Source organism: Panthera tigris, chromosome B1 (genome assembly GCF_018350195.1).
Source record: "Panthera tigris isolate Pti1 chromosome B1, P.tigris_Pti1_mat1.1, whole genome shotgun sequence".
NCBI lineage: Eukaryota > Metazoa > Chordata > Mammalia > Carnivora > Felidae > Panthera > Panthera tigris.
Genome location: NC_056663.1, coordinates 101,771,731 through 101,794,904, shown reverse-complemented (window position 1 = coordinate 101,794,904; position 23,174 = coordinate 101,771,731). Strand labels below are relative to the sequence as shown.

Here is a 23,174-nt window from a genome sequence, read left to right as displayed (position 1 = left end):
GAAAGATGGAGAGCTCCAGCTAAAGACAGCTTTTCTCAGTTGCAAAGGAAACTAGCAACAGTCTGCTCTGCACCACAAGGTGACTATTTTAGTTCTACCACGAGGGCCTGTCTCATGTTCCTTCACAACTCAGACCATTTGTCTGATCTGCATTTTCTAGTAATTTTCTCTTAGTTTTGCTTAATCATGTTCATCATGCCACTCTTCCAATACCATAGCTCTCCACAAAGTTACCAGATGGCCCTGCTACTTTCTTTACAGAGCGGGAACTCAAAACCCTGAGGACCTGCTCAAGCCAGGGGAAAAACAATGATGCTTGGTCCCTGTGGCAGCCTGTCCACAGATTTCAGCAACTTATTTTAATGTTTGTAGTTATCATCTCAATCCCTTTTTATCCTTAAAAGAACAATTGAGGGGCGCCTGGGTAGATCAGTCAGTTAAGTGTCTGACTTCAGCTCAGGTCATGATCTTGCAGTTCATGAGTTGGAGCCTCATGTCAGGCTCTGTGCTGACAGCTCAGAGCCTGCAGCCTGCTTCAGATTCTGGGTCTCCCTCTCTCTCTGCCCCTCCCCACCTCACATTCTGTCTCTGTCTCTGAAAAAAAATGGATAAACTTTAAAATTTTTTTTGAAATAAAACAAAAATTGAAATTCAACTCTAAGCAGGCTTGGTTCTATCAGATCCTTTCCCTAATAACAAAAGGAGCAGGCTAGTGTAGTGCTTAAAAGCAGAAATCTGAAGCCAGATTTACTGGGTTCAAATACTTCTTCCACCACTTACTAGCTGTAGGATCCTGTGGGATTTACTTAGCTTCTCTGATGAGAATAAGCCAACCTAATATTGCTGCTAGGAGGATTAATTGCTTAGAGCATGGTACACATGAGGTACTATAAAAATACATCCATGTTATCAGGTACAGCACATTAGATAGAATATCTAGGTCTGGGACCCAAGGCACCTAAATCTAGGCTTAGCAGATGGGTCCCTGGCTATAGCTTTTGTTTTTTCATTTGTAAAATAAGAGGTCTATACAACCAGCTGACTCCTAGAGTATCATCCTGCTTTTTGCTGTAGTGATTTTGGTTATATTTATTTACCTCTTCCTCACAGCCCTACTATGATGTAAATTAAAATTGCTTTTCTAATTTAAAGAGAAGAAAACTGAGGCACAAGGAAGGCAAATGCCCTCTTTTTAAAAAAAATAAAGTGCATTATTGACTCAGAATTAAGAAATTTCACTTTGCATTCTCACAGCTTAATAAATGACTAGCTTCCTTGCCACTGACATTTGGAGGATTAGACCTAGAGTCCATTCTGTCCAATATTCTGTTTCTCAGAATAGCTTCAGACATCATTTACACATCCAAACTATTTCCTTAATAACCTGTCACCAAGCCGTCCTCCATTAATTTATCTAAATCTATATCCTAGAATTTTCAACCTCTTGGGGGTAATGACCTTCATATGTTTTCGGCACCATGCCTCCTGCATTCTGCAAAGAACTTTGGAAACTGCACACTGGCTAAGAACCTTCTCGGATGCACCTAAGTGATGGCGATTTGAGGGGTGAGATGCTAGATCTTACAGGCCATTGATAAGAAAATAGATACAGGTGTCTAAAAAGGAAAAAAAAATCACCTTTTTCACTAGGGAACATATTATTTTTTCATTTCAAGGCTAGTATTTGATCTCATATTTTGAACTCTTTCTCTATGGAAAGAATACAGTGAACATAGGGCAAATCAGGTTATCTGTTTGCCTCAGAAATGAGCTTCACTTCCACTGCCCTTTCCAAGCTGAGTCTCTGGGTCAGCACCGTGAAAGCACTATTTTCTCTGTCTGTCTAAAGCCCTGACTGATGGACAGGAGCGTGGGATGAGAGGGCACAGAGATGAAAGGAAAGCAGGTACTAAAGGAATAACAAGGACAGGCAGGAACAGGAAAGAAAAGCAACCTTTAGTCTGGAGGAAGACTTGTCGTCCTTAGAAACTGTAACTTCTGAGGAACCATCTATATTCAGGGTCAGAGAGGGTTATGCTACACGAGTACTTTCTGTATAGATCAGAAAAAGGAACTGTGAGATTGAGATGATCTTTGCAGATCCTTAGACACTTGGTAGCTTCATGGATGCCCTCTTTAACTCAGTAGTATTTTCTCCTCTTTTTGCCTCTTGTAACATTTTCCCACATTTGAAAGGTTATCAGAGGTGACTCTTTAAGTCAGGGTAAAGGAGATTCAAAGTATCATCAATACAGACCTAGCCAGCTTCAGGAAAAAATATGAACAACAAATTTTTTAACTATCACTTCACGAAGATGACTTCTCTACACAGAATTGCAAACACTAGCCTCTTTTAGAAATTATTAAAGCAAAATATTAGAAAAAATTCCCTTTTGTAGAATCTCTTTTACAGATCTTCAATATATATCAAGCAAAATGCAAAAAACAAAAACAAAACAAAAAAACAAAAACAAAAAAACCCCACAAGGTTTTGATGAGATTTGAAATAGTGGCTAATAAATTTAGAATTTCATTTTTTATTACTTTGTCAAAATAGTGGTATTTACAACTATTTAACCTTGATGCTTTTCTATTTTCTCTAAACAGAATTTGAAATTTACCATTTTCTCTGAGTTCTGTCTAAAAGAATAAGTCATTTTGACTCCAAGGAAATTCATCTTTTCAAATATCATATAATGAATCTCTTCAAAGAGTAAATATAAGGTGATATTTTTTAATTTTTCCACATTTTCCAAAATTTGTATAATAAATGTGTAGCTTTTATATCAGAAAAATTTTTAATGGAATAACAAAATTATACTTAAGGTCAGAGATCCACCAGGACAAGATGAGGGTTTATGATTAGGTAATTCGGTGTGTATGGAAAAGGAAACATACAAACAAAAAAAACATGCAAAACTTTCCTACCATTTTTTAACATCTTTTTTTAAAAAAACATTTTTGTTTTAGAGCAGGTTTAGGTTCACAATAAAATTAGGAGGAAGGTACAGAGAGTTCCCATATGTGCTCTGCCCCAAACATGCACAGCCTCCCACATTATCCAATCTCTCACCAAAGTGGTACATGTCTTATAATTGATAGATCTTCATGGACACATTATAATCATACAAAGTCCATAGTTCATATTAGCGTTCTGTCTTGGAATTGTACATGCTATCAGTTTGGATAAATGTATAATGACATGTATCCATCACCACAGTATCATACAGATTATTTTCACTGCCCTAAAAATCCTCTGTACTCCACTTATTTATTCCTCCTCTCCACTAACCCCTAGCAACACTGATCTTGTTACTGTCTCCACAGTTTTGCCTTTACCAGAATGTCATATAGTTGGAATCATATAGTATGTAGCCTTTTCAGATTGGCTTCTTTCACTTAATGATATGCATTTAAGTTTCCTCCATGTCCTTTCATGGCTTAATAGCTCATTTCTTTGTCCTAAACCATTTTCTTGCAACCCCTTAACTTGAATTATATTGCTAGTTGCATTTGTGTAAACCTCACGTAAGTATGAAAAACTGTAATAAGATCTGAAAGACAGAATAATCACTTTCTGTGATCTGACACCACGCTACAAAGAAGATTAACTCAGCATCCAGAAAATAATTTAAGGAATTGATGTCTGCAATAATCTTCTTAGGTGGACAACGGGAGACAAGAACCTGCTGAAAAACACGCTTTCACCAGAACCATGAAATCTCCTTGTGCCCCAGATTTAATAGGTAGAACCGTCCAAAACCCATAGGAGGATGTAGTAATTGAATAAAAGATTAAAATATCCTATCATTAATTTTTTATAAAAAATAATACCACTTAACTAGAAACAATGTTCAGAAAAAAGGCTCATTCATTAAAAAAAAAAAATCTGTTAATGCAAAACACTTTGCTATCCTTGTATTTCTGGGTTGACCTGAGGTCTATGGCTCACCACTCTGAATATACATTTGTGGATTTCAGGAGAGACATTTTTGTCATATTAATAAAATTATTTTAATCATATTCCACATTAGTCTTCTGACTTTCTACCTAAAGGCATATACAGATGTTTGGGCCAATAAACAGTACATGCAAAACCAATATCACTTCAGTGTCATGTGGCACCATACCACTAACTATAAAAGAGGAAGGATGGGGGAGGAAAAAAGTCACACCAAATTCCTCCTCTAATCAAAGGGGAGAAGTCTTGCGTTCCACTTAATGCTCATTCACACAGAGCAGCACCATAAGTATAGCTCTTAGATCCAGTATATACCCATCCCCAAAGCAAATTTATCACGGCACCATGTTTAGAGGTGGAAATCATCGGTCATTTCCGAATGACATCCCAGTCCCTTGTGATTTTAAATCCACTGGGCAAAACTGATTCCAGAGCAGACTATGGAAGCCATCTGGCAGCAGCCAGGAAGTGGATGAGCATGCAGGGTCGCCAGGGTGGAGCACAGAGCTTACCTTGAACTCCTTCTCTATGTTGGCCAGCTTGGCCAACTCATTGCTGAGCTCCAAGGCGGTGAGCACTGGGTCCTCGCTAGACAAGGACAGGTACGCTGGGCTGGCCAGCCCCTTGTAGGCATTGATCCTCGAGCGTGAGTGGCTGAAAGAGTCGTGCCTCTGCTTCTCCATGCAATCTCCGCACTTGCAAAAATAGTCGTGTGGCCGCTCGATCCTGGCACCCTTCATCAGTAGCATATGCACCACCTCGTACTTCTGGCAGTGCGCCGCCAGGATGATGGGCGTGATGTCGGGAGAGAAGCGTGTGCCGTCCTCGTCGTAAGCATAGAAGTCGTCGTCCTGCAGCTCCTGCTCACAGGGGCTCAGGGTCAGGCGTTTGCTGGCTGCGAAGCCGGGGTGGTTGAGGATAGCTTCCACTATGCGCACGTAGCCCTTGCTGATGGCAAGCAGCAGGGCGTCGCCGATTCGCGCCAGGTTTTCCTTCTTGAGCAGCAGCTCTGTCACCTCCAGGTGCTCGTTACCCACGGCCAGCTGCAGCGCGTTCTGGCCCATGTAGTCCACGCAGTTGACGTTCAACGTCTTGGACTCCTCCAGCATCTTGCGCACCACGGGAATGTTGCCGTACTCGGCAGCGTCGAGGAAGCGCTCTTCCTCGGCTGTGAGGCTGGTACCCCGGTCATTGAACATGAAAGCAGGGCCCCGGACGGCCTGGCGCCGGCCCTTCTCCCGCATCACTGTCTTGCGCCTCAGAGATGGGCTTCCCTCCATGGACCTAATCAGCAGCAATGAAAAACAACTGTAGACTATTAGGGCATAGTGCTTCCTCCTCATACCTCGCCCTTCTCAAGTACACAGCACCTACAGCAGACCTGTGACCTGCGGGCAGCTCGGTCAGTTGCTAAGCAACGCACCTGAAATTTACACCTGTACCTAATATGGGCTGCTTGAACCCAGAGAGGAGTTGGCAGCCTATCACAACGAGGGTTCCTGTTCAGTAGAACATGGCATTCAGAAGAAATAATAATATAAACAATTTCCAGACATCTGTGCCTCCCTTGAGACCCTGGTACAGGTGGAACTCATTGGACCTTGTATAAATAACCGTACTGGTCCTAAAAGTCTTGAAAATGAAGGCCTAGCAGGTTCTTGGCACCAAAGCACTAGACTTTAAGGCTAAAGAAAGTAAATTTTTCAAGAATTAGGCCAGAAGAATCCTCTCAAGTCATTGCATATTTTTAACTAAATAAAATAATTGACAGGGGAATAAAAGCCTAGTATTTAGGCCAAGGATCTTTCAGGATCTTTGTTATCTTTTTCTCTTAAGGGTATCCTGTCCCCACCCCCCCCCGAAAAAAAAAAAACAAGATTCATTTTTTTCAATGACACAGGCAAGATTTAGCAATTATAAAATTAAAGCATCAATCTAAAACTTATTTTGTTGAAAACGGCTGTGACTTTGTAATAAGAGCCGTTAATTACCAATACTATATAATTGCCTGTTTGAACTAAAAGGATATGGTATGATTCATGGTTTCAAAATCACTACTATTATTTTATGAATAAAGCAACTGGGCACTAATAGTATATCCAGAACAATGTGTACAAAATCCAAATACCAACCACATTTGTTGAGACTTAGTTGCACTATGAAAATGATCTCATTAATTGATGTGTACAGTGACTGAAGTTCACATTGTGATTTCTGTGATGCTGGGTAAATTCATTTCTTCAGACTTCCTTACTCCAGGTGTAAAATGGAAATTTACAAAGTGCTTCAGAGTTTTCTCATGAGCACATAAACAAAAATCTTTTTTAGAAGTTCCAAGTCTCTGAAAAATTATGCTAAATAAACAATATAATTTTTAACATTGTGATTACTTTTAATGTTTCAGTGGCTATTATTCTAAGTACAAATTTACATCTTTACCCAGCTCTAACATTCTTGCTGACTGAAATTCTTATGATCGACTTCCTTTAAAATATCTGTAATTTTTGTTTTCTGTATGAGTTGCACCAAAAGTACCAGTTAAAACTCTTTCCACATTATCCACTTTTAAGGCAAATAAGAATGACAAGTTAAAAGTGAATGGCTTGGGAAAAAAGGATTTCTTTCTATAACATATATTCCAGAAATACTTTCCACCATTGATAAAACAGTATTCACAGAGTCAGGGGTTGAAAACTAGCGAAGACTCTATTCTCCCTGGGAGTCTGGGGGTGGACTTTAGGGAACAGGAGAACTCAGAGGCATCTACCAGCCCCTACTCAATTCTCACTTCTGCCGGCCTCAAACCAAGAGAGAAACACAGAAGGCACCAGCAGATGTTTCCCATATGGAGACCAAAGGAATGTGCCAGGCAAACCTGGGACTACACAGGTGACATATCCAAAGAGGTCCGGAGAGTCTTGTTAACTCCAAGGGCAAGAGGGCTATGACTGGCACGCCATTCTAACTGCACAACTAGTGTCAGGTGATCAACTTTTAAAAATTAAATAAATATAGCATTTTTATATATACACCTTTATAAATTTACACATTTACGTATACATATGTATGTACATACATATATATGTATTTGTAGCAATTTCTAGAAAGCAATACGAGAGGCTTTTAACTATAGTTATACTGGGCTCTGAGCAGTGGAACTGAGGAGCCATAGGGGAAGGGAGATTTTTGCTTTTCACTTATACCCTTCTGCACTTTTTGAATAGTTTTAACCACAGTTTGAATATTTTTACTAAAAAATAAAATTCATTTTTAGATGTTTATTTTAACCCCTTAGTTGACAAAAATTTTTAAGTAAATGTACATATTGGCAACCATTGCATTATAATCTTTCTGAAGCTAAATAAATGCCATATTAGTGGGATATGGATGTATGTTGTGTAGGGTAGCATGCAGAGTGAGGTTGTGAGTGTGTGGTGTGTGTGTAGGAGACAAGGAAGTGCAAAGCTGGGTGTGGGGGTGTTGTGTGTGTATATATGTGTGTGTCTGTGTGTGTTGGTATGATGATGATTTTTAGGTGGACAAGAACTGGGAAATAGCATTCACTGAACTGCATGGAAGAAAACTTTGTTTCAAGATCAAACTATGACAAGGTTTTAAACAAATCTTGTAAAAACTGTCATTGTAGTAGTTGAGTATGTTTGATTACTATTAATGGTACTGACTTCATTGGGTTAATATTTATACTATGAAGCTACAAACTGGAACTCTTCAAATGTCTAGAATCTCCATACGGTATAAAAGATGAATTCTGTGCTTACCAATGACAATATATTGACATTTTCTATAATACAGAATATATATGCAGAGTATATATGTCTGAAGAATTCCAATCTCTACTCAGGTTATCGTTGGGGAAATAAACTCATTATTAAAGTGCTACCTCTTAATGGAAAGGTCTCTTTATTTAGTGATTGCTATCTAAAAAGAAAATCACTTATAAAAACCCCACCTTTTCTCCCCAAAGAGTTGATGTGAAAATACCAGAATATGATTCTTCAATGAATTTTTCTTTGCATTGCTTAGTACTTGAAAGTTTTTTTCTTAGAATTTCTGCCTCTTTAGGAACCAGTATCTCCATATTGTATATTTGAGCTGAAACGTGGGATTTTAGTACTATACAACACAAGTCACATGAGTCATTTTGATGTTGTCTTTAAAACATTCTAACACTAAGTTAAGTGTGAAGTCATATTTCTGAATTAGAACAAATTATACGGCTATTTCAAAATAAAAGAGCTGATCTAATGCTACTTCATGGTAAATCCACATAGCAAGTATCTTTCTTTCTTTCTTTTTTTAACTTTTCTTACAGTATTAAGACAAGCTTCATTAATCTGGAATGATAGAATGGTATGAGCCACATTGAATGCAACTCATCCACAATTCATAAACATGGCTCCAATCGCAGCTAGTTTTGACAGGGCATCTCCTCTAGCATGAGAAATAAGGAAGAAATGTGGGTGAATGGAAGAGAATGCTTCACTTTAGTAATACTAACACTAAAATCATTTTTCCAGACATTTCTTACCTTTGGATCCCCACCCAATGGCCTGACTCATTCAGCACTGCAAGGGTACATTGTGCAGGGCCTTCTTTCTTGTAAAAGCATTGGAGTGCCACTGACCTAAACCAGATGCTTTACAAGTCCCTGTGCAAGCTCAGGCTGATAGGGATGGCTGGTAATATCTGACTGCTATGGACTGAATTGTGTCCTCACATAAATCCATATGTTTAAGCTCGAACCCCAGTGTGATGTCATTTGGGGATGAGGCCTTTGGGAGGTTTGGAAGGTAATTATGATTAGATGAGATTATGAGGGCAGAGTCCTCATGATGGGATCAGTGACCTTGTAGGAAGAAATAACAGAGAGGGTTGCCTGGATGACTCACTTGGTTAAGGCTTTGACTTTGGTTCAGGTCATGATCTCACAGTTTGTGGGTTTGGACCCCATGTCAGGCTCTGTGCTGACAGCTCGGAGCCTGGAGCCTGCTTCGGATTCTGTGTACCTCTCTCTCTCTCTGCCTCTCTCTCTCTCTCTCATAAACATTAAAGAAGAAGCAGAAGCAGAAGCAGAAGCAGAAGAAGAAGAAACAGAGAGCTCTCACATTCTTTCCTTCCCTCACTCTCTCCCCACCTCAAGCCAGGAAGAGAGAACTCTCACTAGAACGTGACCATACTGGCACCATGATCTTGGACTGCCAACTTCCAGAACCATGAGAAAAAAAAAAACAAAAAAAAAAACACTTCTGTTGTTTAAGCCACCCAGTCTATAGTACTTTGTTGATAGCCCACGCTGAGTAAGACGGTGACAATACATCTTAAGGAAAAAAAAATTTTTTCATCCTTTATGAAAGAAATTTGGGTTCTTGTTACTTCTCCAAACACTTAAGCAAATAAAAAGTTCTTTCTAAAAAATATTTTGGTGTACCCAAAGGCAACCCTTTGCTCCATTCCATTCAGAGGCAAAAATACAAGTAATACTCCTCAGGTTGCATAACTTTGACATCAACTCATCTGACTTCAAACAGTGTTTCTCTAAGTGAGGGCCACCCACCCCAGGATCACTTGGAGCTCCTATTAAAATGCAGATTGTTAGGCCTCATTTTAGATGAACTAAATCAGAATCTTTCAGGGGCGTGGCTCTGGAATATATATTTTAAATGAGTATTCTTTGCAATTCTTATGCACAGTAAAGGTTGGGAACCTAAAAACATAAAAACAATGACATTATCCTGGATCAATGACCCCAGACTATGAGGCCTTTTAAACATCTGTCACACTGGCCCTGCCAAAAGCAAAGCTGAAACAACACATGTGAGCAGTGGAGCCTGAGGGACAAATGACCTTACATGCATTTAGGTTCCCTATGTTTTACTAACATGTAACATTTCATGTCCAGGAAGCAAGTCACATGAATCACAGTAAATAAGAAGCCTGTAAAATGCCTCACCAGTGACCATTTAATGTCATGCCCTTGCTTGTTTCAAGGATTTATATTTTTAAAAGGTTACTACTAGGCCTTCTTCAAAACTACATTTAACAGGTTAAAGAGGTTGTCCATTATTGTATCCATTTACTATAGTCATCCTAGAATTGTGTATTAATAGGCCTCTCTCTCCAGATGAGTTTGCTTCCTCTACTCTAGTAATATATAAACTGTATATAACCCTTGCCTTTTTTTCTTCTTCTTTCTTTCTTTCTTTCTTTCTTTCTTTCTTTCTTTCTTTCTTTCTTTCTTTCTTTCTTTCTTTCTTTTTTTCTTTCTTTCTTTTGCTCAGGAAATCTAGTAATTTAGTTTAGATTTAAAAGTTCTCAGTGACCATCACTATTCTACCCCAGATTTTTGGTACAGTCTTTCCCTTCCTCCTAAATGATTTCTCACATGGATATAAAATGAATTATCCTATGTACCATGTGTTTTAAAGCTATTGTATGGTTATATTAATTCTTTTTTAAAAAATAAAGTATTAATACTCCCTCATATGTGCACATATTCTTGGATGGTCAGGTCATGCTTTATTTCTCATTATCTAGTGACCCATAGGGAGTAAGTACTCAATAAATATCTGTTCCACTGAGTTTTCAAATCTCCTTCCAGGCTCTGTCCTCTCCTTTGACCTCATATCCCATATGTATAATTATGTATCCCCTGGTCACTCTAAAATGTCCCACCTCACCCTCTCCCTTAACCAGCACGCCCTCCTAACATTTGCATCTCAGGCTGGTTATTCAGGTTTAGCAATTTTAAGGTCATCTGTGACTCACCATCTTGATGTTCTCAGAGTTCTGAAGCTTTTCCTTTGATATTTATTGAGTACTTACCCCCTGTGGGTCACTAGATAATGTACTGGACCCTCCCTTCCAATTCTCATTGCCAGCACCATCTTCCAGATCTTTAACCAATCATATTTGGATTATTACAACAGCTTTCCAACAGAGATGGCATGAGGGAAGGCTACTACTAAACTTTACTGGGTACTTGATATATATATATATACATATATATATATATATATATACACACACACACACACGTATGGTATATGTATGTGTATATATGTACATATACACATACATATACCATACGTGCATATATATATATATATGTTTTTTGTATGCCATCATATTTAATTCTCATAACAATGTTATGAAGCAGGTATTATTTCCCTTTCATAGATAAGAAAACTGAGATTTAGAAAAATTGCCCATGGTAATATACATAGAAAAATGCAGATCTGGGCTTCAACTTGAGGTCTGTCTGACTCTAGATTCTTTCCAGTACCACATGCTGCTCTTGATTTTCTTCCTTGTACGCCACAGCCATCCCAGCATCTTGCTCTTTTTAAACTCTGCTTTTACTCTCACACTTCTCTTAGACAAGAACAGCAAACAAAATAGAATTCTCCAGTTGACTTTCAAGGATGCTGACTAGTCAACCTTGTTTTCCCTGCTCCTCAGATTCATTCTTCACTGTCCTATAAACATATTATCATGCTTATTTCTATATTATCAAGGGTATTTCTATACCATCAAGGGTATTTTTGGAAATATTAGCAAGGTGCTTTTCTCTTTCGTCTTTCCAAAAACAGTGTCTTCGCCCTGGTTGACCTTACTGCGGGGATAGCAGAGGAGGGGGAGGGGTGTGAGTGGTTAGAGTTAGGTGCCTACGTTTAGGGAAGAAGTAAAGAGCACAAATTTTAGAGGAGTGCAAAGAGAAATATCAAGGTAATTTTCAGCTTTTTGCAGGAAAAAGAGAGGAGTTTCATGCAGAATTTAGGAAAAAGAGAAATTGTCTTGAGGAAGGATTTTCTCCGTTCCTTTATTTCTCTAATTAGTTTTGAAGGAACCTGATCAGAGAATGCTCTCATCAGGCAGACAAGATAGCTCTCCCACTTTTGACAGCAAAGCTATGATACTTCCTGTCCTGACAGAAGAAAGAAATAATAGAGGGGAAGGAAAAGTTAAGATGTGGATCCAAGAAAGTGAAGAACCACTGAGGGCAGGAGATCTGGGACAGCCCAGCCTGATTAAGTAGGGAATGGTGTGGGCTTTCTCAAGCTACCCTCAGTTCCCCTGTGGTGCAACCTGGCACTGAGAACCAGAGAGCCTGCTCCCAGACTAGGACACCACTAGTGCTGTAAGCTCTTTTAGAGCTCTGTAGCTCATGGGAGCTGAACTGAAACCATATACACCAAGGAGCATATCTGGGTTATAACAAAGGCAAGTTACCAAGATCAAGTTATTTTCACTGACAAGCAGCACCCGAGCAGACAATGAACATCGCCCAGAGACCAGAAGCATTAGACAACTCTTTCTTTCCTCAAGGGAACACATAAGCTCCCTTTCCCGGTGCCCAGGTGCTACAGAGGAAGCAGGAGGGTGGCTGTTTGAGATTCTGAGTTATTTTATCCAAGTGAGAGGCTATTTATTAAAAAGAAAAACCACTTTATAATATCAAACTAGGATCAATGACATTGGCTTCACAGCATCTCTACAGAATGCCCTCAACTAGGAGTGTATACATAAACCATAAAGAGACTATGTCCCCTTGTAGAGATTGGGGGGAAGAATTAGTAAGAAAATGTCCCTTAGAAATAAACTCAGGGCACAAGGAGACACTGTTAGTTGACTTAATCCCTGTGATAATTTAGGGCAAGTCTTCCCTCTTGTTAACTCACATAACTGCTTAATTGCTTAATTAACTTAATTAATTTATTGATTGCTTAATTCACTTGTGGAATGAGAATAAGTATCTGTTTAGCAAGCAAAACAAAAACAAAAACAAAAACAAAATTTAAAAAAACTAATTTAAACCACACATTGGACAATTGGTTCATTTTTTTTTCCTCTCCTGGTCAGCAGGTAGGAGACTCAAGGGAAAGACCTGTTACAGGTAGATTATAGGAGCTGCTCATCCAAGTTGTTCTGGTTTCTTGACCCTGCTACACCTACACTTCTAAAACAAACAAAAGGCTGTTCTTTTTGTTTCTATCCTTAGGCCTACTCACATTTCTGCCCAATTGATACAAAGTCTATAGACAAAGAGATTCAGACAGAATGGTGAGTAACTTCCTCAAGGTCACTAAAGGATAAAGAATTAGAAGAAGAGAGCTCAGAGGTCCTCTCCCAGGCTTTTTATTCTCTACCATGCTGTCTCCAGGGAATAAGAAAAAGATGAATAAAGGTTGCAAATCAAAATAACGTTATTAAAATGTATGCTTAGCTTATGTTTGGGAACATTTGGGTTCTATAAAGAACAGCTTCAAAAATTGCTCTTCGGATTGAATCACAATCTCTTTAGCACTCATCAACAAATGGACATTATTAAAGAAGTCAAATCCTTTACTGAAATAAAGAAACAGTCAACTACTCAATCCATCTAGCAAGGAAGCAAGCAGAGTAATAACACCATCAATGTGAGCCAAAGCAATGAGAATAACACCCAAGTTGTTTCGACTAAGCAGTTCACCACACTGAAGAAAGTGAATGTGCCAACCAGCCAGGATCCAGTCTGTAATTCTGTGAAGGCCAAGAAGAGCAGAAGGAGCCACAGAAGATAAGTAGTGAGAAAAGCTCAGAGAGGGAGGAAAAGTGTTAGAGAGCAACCACCATGTTACAGTGTCGGGGGTGGTGATAATTGGAAGTGATGATGAGGGCGGGAAGCAGCAGGCACTGACAAAGGACAAGAAAGCCAGAGATGAAAAGTCAAAAAGTAGACAAACCCCATAGTCCCCCTGGCAAGCAGGCAGCTGTCAGTCAATGTCCTGCCTCCGGAGACACTCAACATCTACATAGCATGGTTTATGAGAGAGTGTGCTAGCAAGGAGGAAAGGGAGTCTCACAAACAGCCTCAATAGTGTCACCAAAAACACGTTTTGAAAATCTCTTAATATACGTCTTTGTAGAGGGCAAGAAGTGGAGTGGGAGATACTCTGAACTTCAGTAGCCCCCAAGGGCACCAGTACTCAAGGCTAGAGGAAGGCAGCCCCATCTGTTCAACTGTTTGGTAGACAGGGTCCAGGGCTACGGGCAGTCCCAGGCCCCACACCGCCTACTGCTGAGCCCACATCTACTGACATCACAAACAGCTCAATAACATATTATCACAGTAGCAACCAAACCAACAAGATGAGGAGCTCCATTTAAGAAACAGGAAAGCACAGCTTTCACTTCTAAGGATTCTCATTGCAGGCAAAAATTAATAGGTAGCAATTCCAGCACTTACAAATCTGGAGAGATATCTGGGTCTCCACAGTAATTAATTTCCTGACAGTTTCTGTTGGCCTGTGCTACATTCAGAACACTCTAGGTATGAGTTTAATAAATCTATTAGACAATGCTAATTTGGGTATATGCCCTAATCGCTAAGTCAGAGACAAGAAGCTGTTGTATATTTAAGGAGGGAAGCTCCAATCTCCTCTCTTTGTCACCTTCCCAGTCATCCTTCTCATGAAAGCTCTTTGCCAGACCCCTCAACAGCTAAAACCAGAAAAACAAAAAGGCCATTTAACAGTGTGTTCCTTCCTCTAGAAGTTCAGTGCAGGCAGAGGTGAAGACCCCTAATCATTGCCTGCATGATTTGATAATACTTCTAAACGCATGTGCCTTCTGGAACTTAGATGCTTCTGCTTCCAGGAACTATATTTTGTGTATAACTCTGTTAGCTGTTAAACTGACTATCACTTTGCTTTGTGATTGTCTGCTTTCATGCCTGGCTCTTCAGTGCCTGGCTCTTCAGTGACATCTGTAAGAGAGAGACTGCCTTTCTTTATCTATAAAGAGATAAATGCCTGGCTTTTAGTACATGGCTGGTGAGTATCCATCTGTTGGAGCCATGACTGCACAGATGCATGAGTGCTTAAACCCCAAGACTGAATACCCAGGGGACAAACAATCTTCTCCTCCAGGCTAAAGAAAACCTTTGGTCACATACGATAATGTGCAGAAATAGTGGTGGAGAATTAGAATAATTTTCTTATAAAAAAAGTCATGAATAATACAAAATAATAATCAGAAGTTAAAGTAAACAATTATTCTTTCAAAGCAGATTTCTGCTTTATCACATTTAATTCTTAGTGATACCACAAAAAGTATCTGATGAACTCCACATCTCTTGATTTTGATACTAAAATTATGTTTGTAAGGATAATATGGGGGCACACCAAGGATAAAACTTAGAATTGATAACCTCTAATAAAGAAGCTTATCTATAAAAATAAACTCTTTCACAACACTCTCTAAAACTGATGTTTATTATTTCAGGAACATTAAATGACAATGAAATTAGAATTCAAATGAATTCAATGTATAATTGAACAGGAATTGAGATAAAACAAACTCAATAATAAAATCAAAAACTTCTACTCACCCAAGAGAAGTTCATATTTGGCTATTTAAATATATTAGATGCTATTAGATGTATTATATTATATTATATTATATTATATTATATTATATTTATTATTATTCTATATATAGCTTTATATATATATATAACATAAACATAAATAATATATATTATATATATATAGACCTTTAATATTACTAGAAGCAAGGGATCTGGTTTTCTATCACTATCATCTATATCCTAAGTCAAAAATCTGAGTTTTTTGGATGCTTGCTCCTGCCTCATCACCCTCAACCTACTTTTCAGCAGAGAACCCATATGCATCAGTACTATTTGACAAAACACAATCAGAAATGCAAAACTGGTATAGAATATTAGCATTGCCATGCCCTTTCCTTAATGGGTCATATACTTGTGGACACTTAAACCTCATTTTTTAAAAAGGTCTAAGACCAAATTCATACTGTCACCTATTATTTGAATAGTGCAAAGAGGGAAAGTTTTATTTTTTAATAGGGGATTTTTTTTATGACTAGGTAACATTAGACAAACATCCCTGACCTCGATGCTAAATTAAAGACAAAACACTATCATAATCCTAAATATTCTCATAAAGTCACTGCTGAGCCCCATATGCACAAGTGTGAGGTTGTCCACCCATGGTTCACAACTCCAGATCTTCTATCTGGGGCCAGACTCCTACATGCTCACCCTGCACAGACCACTAATCCGTTTCCCCTGCCAGACTTCTACTGCGTAGTGTTGATAAGGAAGACTGTTGGTCAAGAAAAGAGCCTTCTGCCTCAGAAGACTGCTAAGCAGCCATTCACCATTACCCGAGCATGCCACCCACCACCCCCCCCCCCCAGGAGGCAATCTCAATCCTGAGGCAAGAAATTCAAAGTATTCCTTCCTACCAAGAGCCTAGTAGCCCAATAAAAACAGGTTTCTTCCTCCCGTTATATTTCTTGTGGTACTGTCAAATGTGGTAAGGATTTATGGGATTGTAGGCAAAGGCAAAGCTCAAAGGTTAAGAATACTGGGGGGGGGGGGGGGAGAGAACAGACAGATATTTGTTATCCTAGGGCAGTAATAAAAAATCCCTAAAATTCTAACTCCACCATAAAATGATGCTCCAGTCCTAGTCTAGGATCCTCTCACCACTTTGATAATAAGAAAGAGAAAACCATAAATGATATTTGGCAGGAGGTCAATTACATCTTGAGATATTCTTTCCTCCTTTTTGTTTCCATTCTTAGTCCTCCTACTTAGCTTACGAACTTTCTCAAGTTGATCGGCCATCAGCAGTCAAATTGAAATGATGAACTAATTGGATCTCATAAATGAATTAATACTAATTAGTAGTGTCCTGTGTCATTCCTCCCAGGAGTAAATGCATTTTTAAATTTCTCTGGGGAAGAGAGAAAAGCTGAACCCAAAGGAGGCCAAGGTGTGAACAGCACAGTGCTAAGAGCCTAGAGATTTCAAATGACCTGAGGCTGCTATGAATTAGAGGTCACACTTCAGCTTCAGTTTCTCAATTTGTAAAAGAAAAGACTGGGTTAGATAAAATCCTTTGCAACTCAAAAGTTCTATTTTTTTTTTCAAAATATTCTATATTAGTTAAATTCAGGAAGTGTGGTAAGATGACTTTAGGTGGGGGAGTTCAGATGACCTTCACATCACACTGTATAGGTTACCAACTATGCCATCTGCCCAATAAGAATCAGACATGATGAATATTCTTCATTCTGCAGTCTTGGCCTGTTAATAACACAGTTTTCACTGGGGCTTAAACAAACACACAAAACACAATTATAGGGGTATTTGGTTTCAAGATGATGGAACAAAGGCCTCTCTTCCCCTTTCTCCTCTCCAAAATTACCCCCTTAAATATCAAGGAAAACAAAGAAAAGTAACACAAATTTCATCTTCCATGAAACTGGAAGTCATTTGTAGCATCTCCAACTACACAATGCATGAAGTTGGAAAGATGAGTTGGAAGAAAAGGAAATGATTTAGTGGGGATAAGGAAGGTCCAACCAGAGTGCCTATAACAAGAAGCAAGCTTATCCACTCTGCTTGATGCCAGAAAAGCCCAGAAATGGAAGGCAAAAGAAATCCCAACAAGTAGAGATGAGGCAGGAGCCCAAAATGGGGGGATTAGGCTGCAAGTCTATATACAGAGTAGGTAGAAACTTTCCCCAGATTTCTACCCCCTTACAGATATGATCAAGTGACAACCCTCACCCCTGTAATAAAGATAGGATGTGAAATCTCCAGAAATAGAAATAGAGAGCTCTAAATGTGGGGATACCAGGCCCAAGGGAGGGCAGGCACTAAGAACAGGGGATCCCTTCCCAGTTCCAGCATGAAGTATTATATAAACACAAATTGCTGCTTTTGTGGGGACACACTTTTGGCAGCACTTTCTCTGAAGAAAAACTAAACAGAATCTTCTTTTCTAGAAGTCTTTCTTTTTTAAAGATAACACCACTGAGAAATCTAATGATTTTGTGCACATATGTTAATTTCAACAAGAATTGATTTGTCTTTCTTTTATTAAAAATTTTTGAAATTTGTATTTATTTTTGAGAGAGACAGAGAGACAGAGACAGAGACAGAGAGACAGAGGATGAGCAAGGGAGGGGCAAAGAAAGGGGGAGACACAGAATCTGAAGCAGGCTTCAGGCTCTGAGCTGTCAGCACAGAGCCCCACGTGGGGCTCGAACTCACGGACCGCGAGATCATGACCTGAGCTGAAGTTGGACGCTCAACCGACTGAGCCACCAGGCGCCTTGGGAAAATCCTTTTTAAACTTCATTGTATTTTTAAGAATAATTAAGTAATTTGATGTTGAACTTTCTATTTAATTAATGATAACCATATTTTTAAAATATATTTTTAATGTTTATTTATTTGTGGGGGAGGGGCAGAGAGAGAAGGAGACACAGAATCCGAAGCAGGCTCCAGGCTCTGAGCTGTCCACACAGAGCCCGACACAGGTCTTGAACCCATGAACCATGATCATGACCTGAGACAAAGTTGGACACTTAGCCAACTAAGCCACCGCGGTGCCCCGATTCTTCTTTCTTAAAGTAGACTCATCAGGTGCCTAGGTGGCTCAGTCGGTTAAGTGTCTGTTGATTTCAGCTCAGGTCATGATTTTACGGTTTGTGGGATCCAGCCCTGTATCAGACACTGCACTGACAGCAAGGAGCCTGCTTGGGATTCTCTGTCTCTCTCTCTCCCAATCTCTCTCTCTCTCTCTCTCTCTCTCTCTCTCTCTCTCTGCCCCTCCCCTGCTCATGCTCTTTCTCTCAAAATAAATAAACTTAAAAAAATAACAGGAGACTCATAAATTTCTCTCTTGATTTATCAAGTACTTTCCAACTGTGAATCAATTCTTCCCTTTTCTTGAAACTGTTCTTTCTAAGCAGCCTTGCCTTAGTCCCCACCTTATCCTTCATCTTCTTCTGTGTCCTCTATTTGCTACTCTTTCTCTCCACTCTCTAAATAACAAAAATTCCCTCAGAATAGGGAGTCAAGTGCTCTCTTTGTTTCTCTCTCCACACTTTCTTTGGGTAATATATACTCCCATCAGCCAGTAGATTCTCAAATTCTCTCAAGCTTTAAACTTGTATTTCCATCTTCCTGCTTGACACCTCTAGCAGAATTATCTGAAAAATCAGGCCCTCTTTGTTCTTTTCTTTTCAACAATGACATCAATGATCTTAGTTATCTAGGTCAAAATCACCAAGTCATCTCTGACCCTGCCTTCTCTTTAAACCCTTGTGGGCAGTTAGTTGCTTATTTCCATGGATTCTATCTGTGTATTCTCTCTTCCAGCCTCTCCCCCTTTCCATCGCCCCAGTACTACACTATTACAGATCCTAATCTCAGCCTGAGCGGTTATGGTAGCCCCCTAATTTATTTATTCACATTCTGTCAACTGCCACTACAATCCATTCTGCTCTCAGACTGGCTTTAATCAAATTGCTGCTGCTTTGTAATCATTAGTGGCTCCCTTTTGCCTCCTCCTGGCAAGATCCTCATATTAATGCCCAAACCAATGCATCCAGCTAAATCTCACTGCTCACGTACACATCCTATATGTTCTTTAAAAAAAATTTTTTTAAGTGTTTATTCATTTTTGAAAGACAGAATGTGAGCAGGGGAGGGACAGAGAAAGGCAGCGGGAGACACAGAATCTGAAGCAGACTCCAGGCTCTGAGCCATCAACACAGAGCCAGACGTGGGGCTTGAACTCACGAATCATGAGATCCTGACCTGAGCCAAAGTCAGATGCTTAACCAACTGAGCCACCCAGGAGCCCCGACATATTCTATGTTCTAACCAAACTCAATTAATATTCCTCAGACATGCCTAGCATTTTGAGGGGAGAGCTTCAATTAATTTATCATTTTGTCTCTGTCTCCTATCCTATCTTTTAAGGCCCATAAAGGTTTCCTTGATTTCTGACTTTACATAGTGGGTCTCTCCTTTACACTTGATCCTTCATAGTTCCACCCTTGTGTGTATGTTTTTATGGTGCTTATTTTACTCTAATTCATAATAGCTCATGCCCAGTTTCATTTCCATCTCTCCTTCATGAAATTTTAAACTCTTTGAATGCAGAAAAATTGTCATACTCATCTTTGGGGCTTGCCATACCTAACCTGCAGTTTGCACATGCAAATGCTTAAGAAATGTTTTTGAATCTGGGGCGCCTGGATGGTTCAGTCGGCTAAGTGTCCGACTCTTGGTTTTGGCTCAGATCTTGATCTCACAGTTTGTGAGTTTGAGCCCCACATCAAACTCATGCATCAAACCACATGGGATTCTCTCCCTCTCCTTCTCTCTCTGCCCCTCCCTGCTCATGCGTTTTCTCTCTCTCTCTCTCCCTTATTTATTTTTAAATAAGCTTTAAAAAAAAGAAATGCTTTTGAATCGAAACTCATGAGAAGTACCTTCATATACCTTTTTGGAGTTTCATCAGATATTTAATAGCTAAGACTGAAAATGAGGTAATCTTGCCAATGACATACTACTTGCTCCTAGGTTTGCAAACAACTGGGATAAAGAAAGTCTTGGTTTGAATCAATAGTTGAATCAAGAGTTCTATCAAAGGACTTTTAAAATTTCTTGTTAGTAATGTAACAGATGACATTCTTTCTCCTAAGTTAGTCTGTTTAAAACTCCCAGATGGAACACTGGAGCATGGAGCAGTGAAATGAGCAACAGGATTACCCTGAGGAATCTTTTTGGTCAAAGTGAGACTCTATCCTGAGCATCCTGGCTGAATTTTAAATTCAGCTGCTCTCTTCTGCCTACTGAAAATGACCCTGGGGCTTTGAGAGACTGGTTGTCCTGCTCCAGTGCCAACATAGGGTTGCAGTGTTTGCTTTCTGAGCTGTTACATTCTGGCCATATTCTACTTGAAGGTGGAATAAAGAGCTCATTTCTGCGACAGATATCAAACTAGTGCCTGATGTTACAAAATGACAGGACTCAGACATGGAGAGCTTGCTGGCCTACCTCTCAAAGAAACATTTATTGTGTCCTTAAAATGATTGGGTCTTCTCAACTGTTTTACAAAGTAAATACACTAGGACGTTTACTTGTTGAATTATGTAAGGTCAGAAAAAGGGGGGAAAATGTTCTAATAGAAAAAAAAAAGTCTACAGTGGAACTTGCTTTGTGTAATTGGCCTCAAATTTCAAAAGGCAAAGTGAGTAATCTCTGCTCCACCCTACTTTCTCAGATTAGAGTGCTGTGGTGTCCCATTTACTGTGGATTTAAGGTAAAAGAAAAATAAATAAATAATCAAGAAATTGGTAAAAGGAAAAACAGACAATGTCTTAAAATCTTAGGGAGGCTGGGAAGCGAGCTGGCAGGGCTTTAATCCCTCAGGATATACCTTCCTTCCATTTCCTGGACCATTTCCTCTCCAGGCTAATCTTCAGCAGTAATTGAACCACATCAGGATGCGTCGCTCATTTTAAATCAGAACCCTTTCCTAGGCGATCTACTCCTAGCCACTGACTCTGGGTTTTATAGGCAAATCCGGCAGGGCCAGGAGCAGGCTCTGAGCGAGCAGAGCAATGCGAGATTAGGTCGGTCTGGAGGTCGCCGCGGAGGCCTGGGACCAGGGATGTGGCAGCTCGAGGGCGGCAGGGGGCACTGCATAACCTCGGTCCCCTCACGTAGCCAGTTACCCGTCTTACCCCACCCAGACGGTTAGGGCTGCCCGCCACGTCTGACCTCAAGTTCTCTACCTAGGTCTGTGCGTTTTTCCTAAAAAAGACAGTAAACCCTGTGGCACGCCCAACGTGTGTGACACGAGAAATGCCATGGAGCCTATAAAACTAAGCACTCTCTTTTTGCATCCTCTCTGAGTCTCGTAGCTGCTAAGGATGTCTCCAAGATCTGGAAATTAAGAAAAGTTGCTCTTTCTCACACACTACAGTGCCGGCATTTATCTTCCTTTAAAAAGAAAACAACTACTGACCCTGGGCCGCCTGGGAACTACAGCCAAAGTTGTCATTAAACAGTTCCTGCGGCTGCCCTGCGCCCACTCTCCCGTGGGGATTTGGCTTCAGTATGCCCCCAACTGTGAATGGACCGTCGAGAAACGGGGCGACCCGGCAAACCTACACTCACACTGCGTAGAGCACACCTTCCTTCCCTTCCCTTCCCTTCTCCCCGTTGCCCAGCCCGGGCCTCAGACGGCGGAGAGCTTCGCGGGGGACACTGGTTCCCAGGGTGGTTCCACGCTGAGAAGCTGGGGGGGAGGGGGTCGGAGTTCGAGGGCGCGCCTGGCTTTGCGCAGACCTTCACATTCTCCGACTTCGATAGGGTAAGCTCGGGGTGCATCTGCTGAGGGGTCCTAGCCTATGGGGCAGTAGTGCTTGTGTAGGAGAGGACGTGTCTGTTTGCTGGAAATTGACTCTGGCGTCCGTGCTGTCCGTCCACGGGGCCGTTCCGTGCGCTTTAGCCGGGACAGAGCTCCAGCCACGCCTTCAGCGGCCCCCAAGTCCCTCCACAAAGCAGAACCAAGGGGACGAGCCCCGGACCGAGGTCCGCACCCCTACATCGCCCCGAACAGAACTGCCGTGCCATGCCGCGCCGGGAGGCGTTTTGGGGTCCCAGGCACTTCGCGGGTTGGCCGCGAGCGCGCCTTCCCACCCCCCCCCCCCCCCGCCGCCCCGCCGGGCACTGCCCTCCCCAGGCGCGGGCCGCGGGCCGGCCGGGTACTCACATGTCCAGCCCGGGGGAGAAGCGCTGCGGGCAGTAGCTGTGCGCTTCCCGCTGTGAGGGTGCCGAGCGCGGCTCCAGCCCCCCGTTGACGCCCCTCCAGCCCCGCCGGCGGCGCTGCGGCTCCGAGCCTTCCTCCTCACCCTCCTCCTCCTCCTCCTCCTCTTCCTCCTCCTCTGGCGCGGGGAAGGTCACCCTCGCTTGCTCCTTGCACTTCCTGACCTTGGTGGACATCGCGCCCGCCGCGGTCGGAGCGCGGGGATGCCGGCTGCCCGCCGCCGCCGCCGCCGCCGCCGCCGCGCGGTCTGGCCGCGGCACCCCTTTCCCGCCGCCGGCCCCTCCGGCAGCCCCCGGCAGCCCCGGGCGGGAAGTCTGCAGGAGAGAACGGCGCGGGGGGACGCCGAGCAGTCAGAGGCGGCAGCCGAAACCCAGTCGCCGCCGCTGCCGCCCACCATGAAACCGTGGGAGCGGCCGCCGCGGCTGTGGCTGCGCGGAGGAAGCCCGGGGCCGAGTGGGGCGCTGGTTCTGGAGAAGGCTCTCCCGCCCGGCGGCCGCGGCGGCGGTGCCTCCTCCGAGCCCGGCTCTCGT

At 41.4% G+C, this 23,174-nt stretch overlaps 1 protein-coding gene across 2 annotated transcripts in view; it reads right to left on the bottom strand.

The window, feature by feature from the left end:
• Positions 1 to 22,820, bottom strand: part of TRPC3 (transient receptor potential cation channel subfamily C member 3) — a 72,314-nt gene extending 49,494 nt beyond the window's left edge. For both annotated transcript variants that reach the window (XM_042982686.1, XM_042982687.1), the window contains exons 1-2: positions 22,591 to 22,820; positions 4,474 to 5,245 (exon numbers count right to left, since the gene is read on the bottom strand). In XM_042982686.1, the coding sequence (XP_042838620.1) occupies positions 4,474 to 5,245; positions 22,591 to 22,820 (1,002 nt within the window). The remainder of the gene's footprint in view (positions 1 to 4,473; positions 5,246 to 22,590) is intronic.
• Between the last annotated feature and the right edge of the window lie 354 nt (positions 22,821 to 23,174).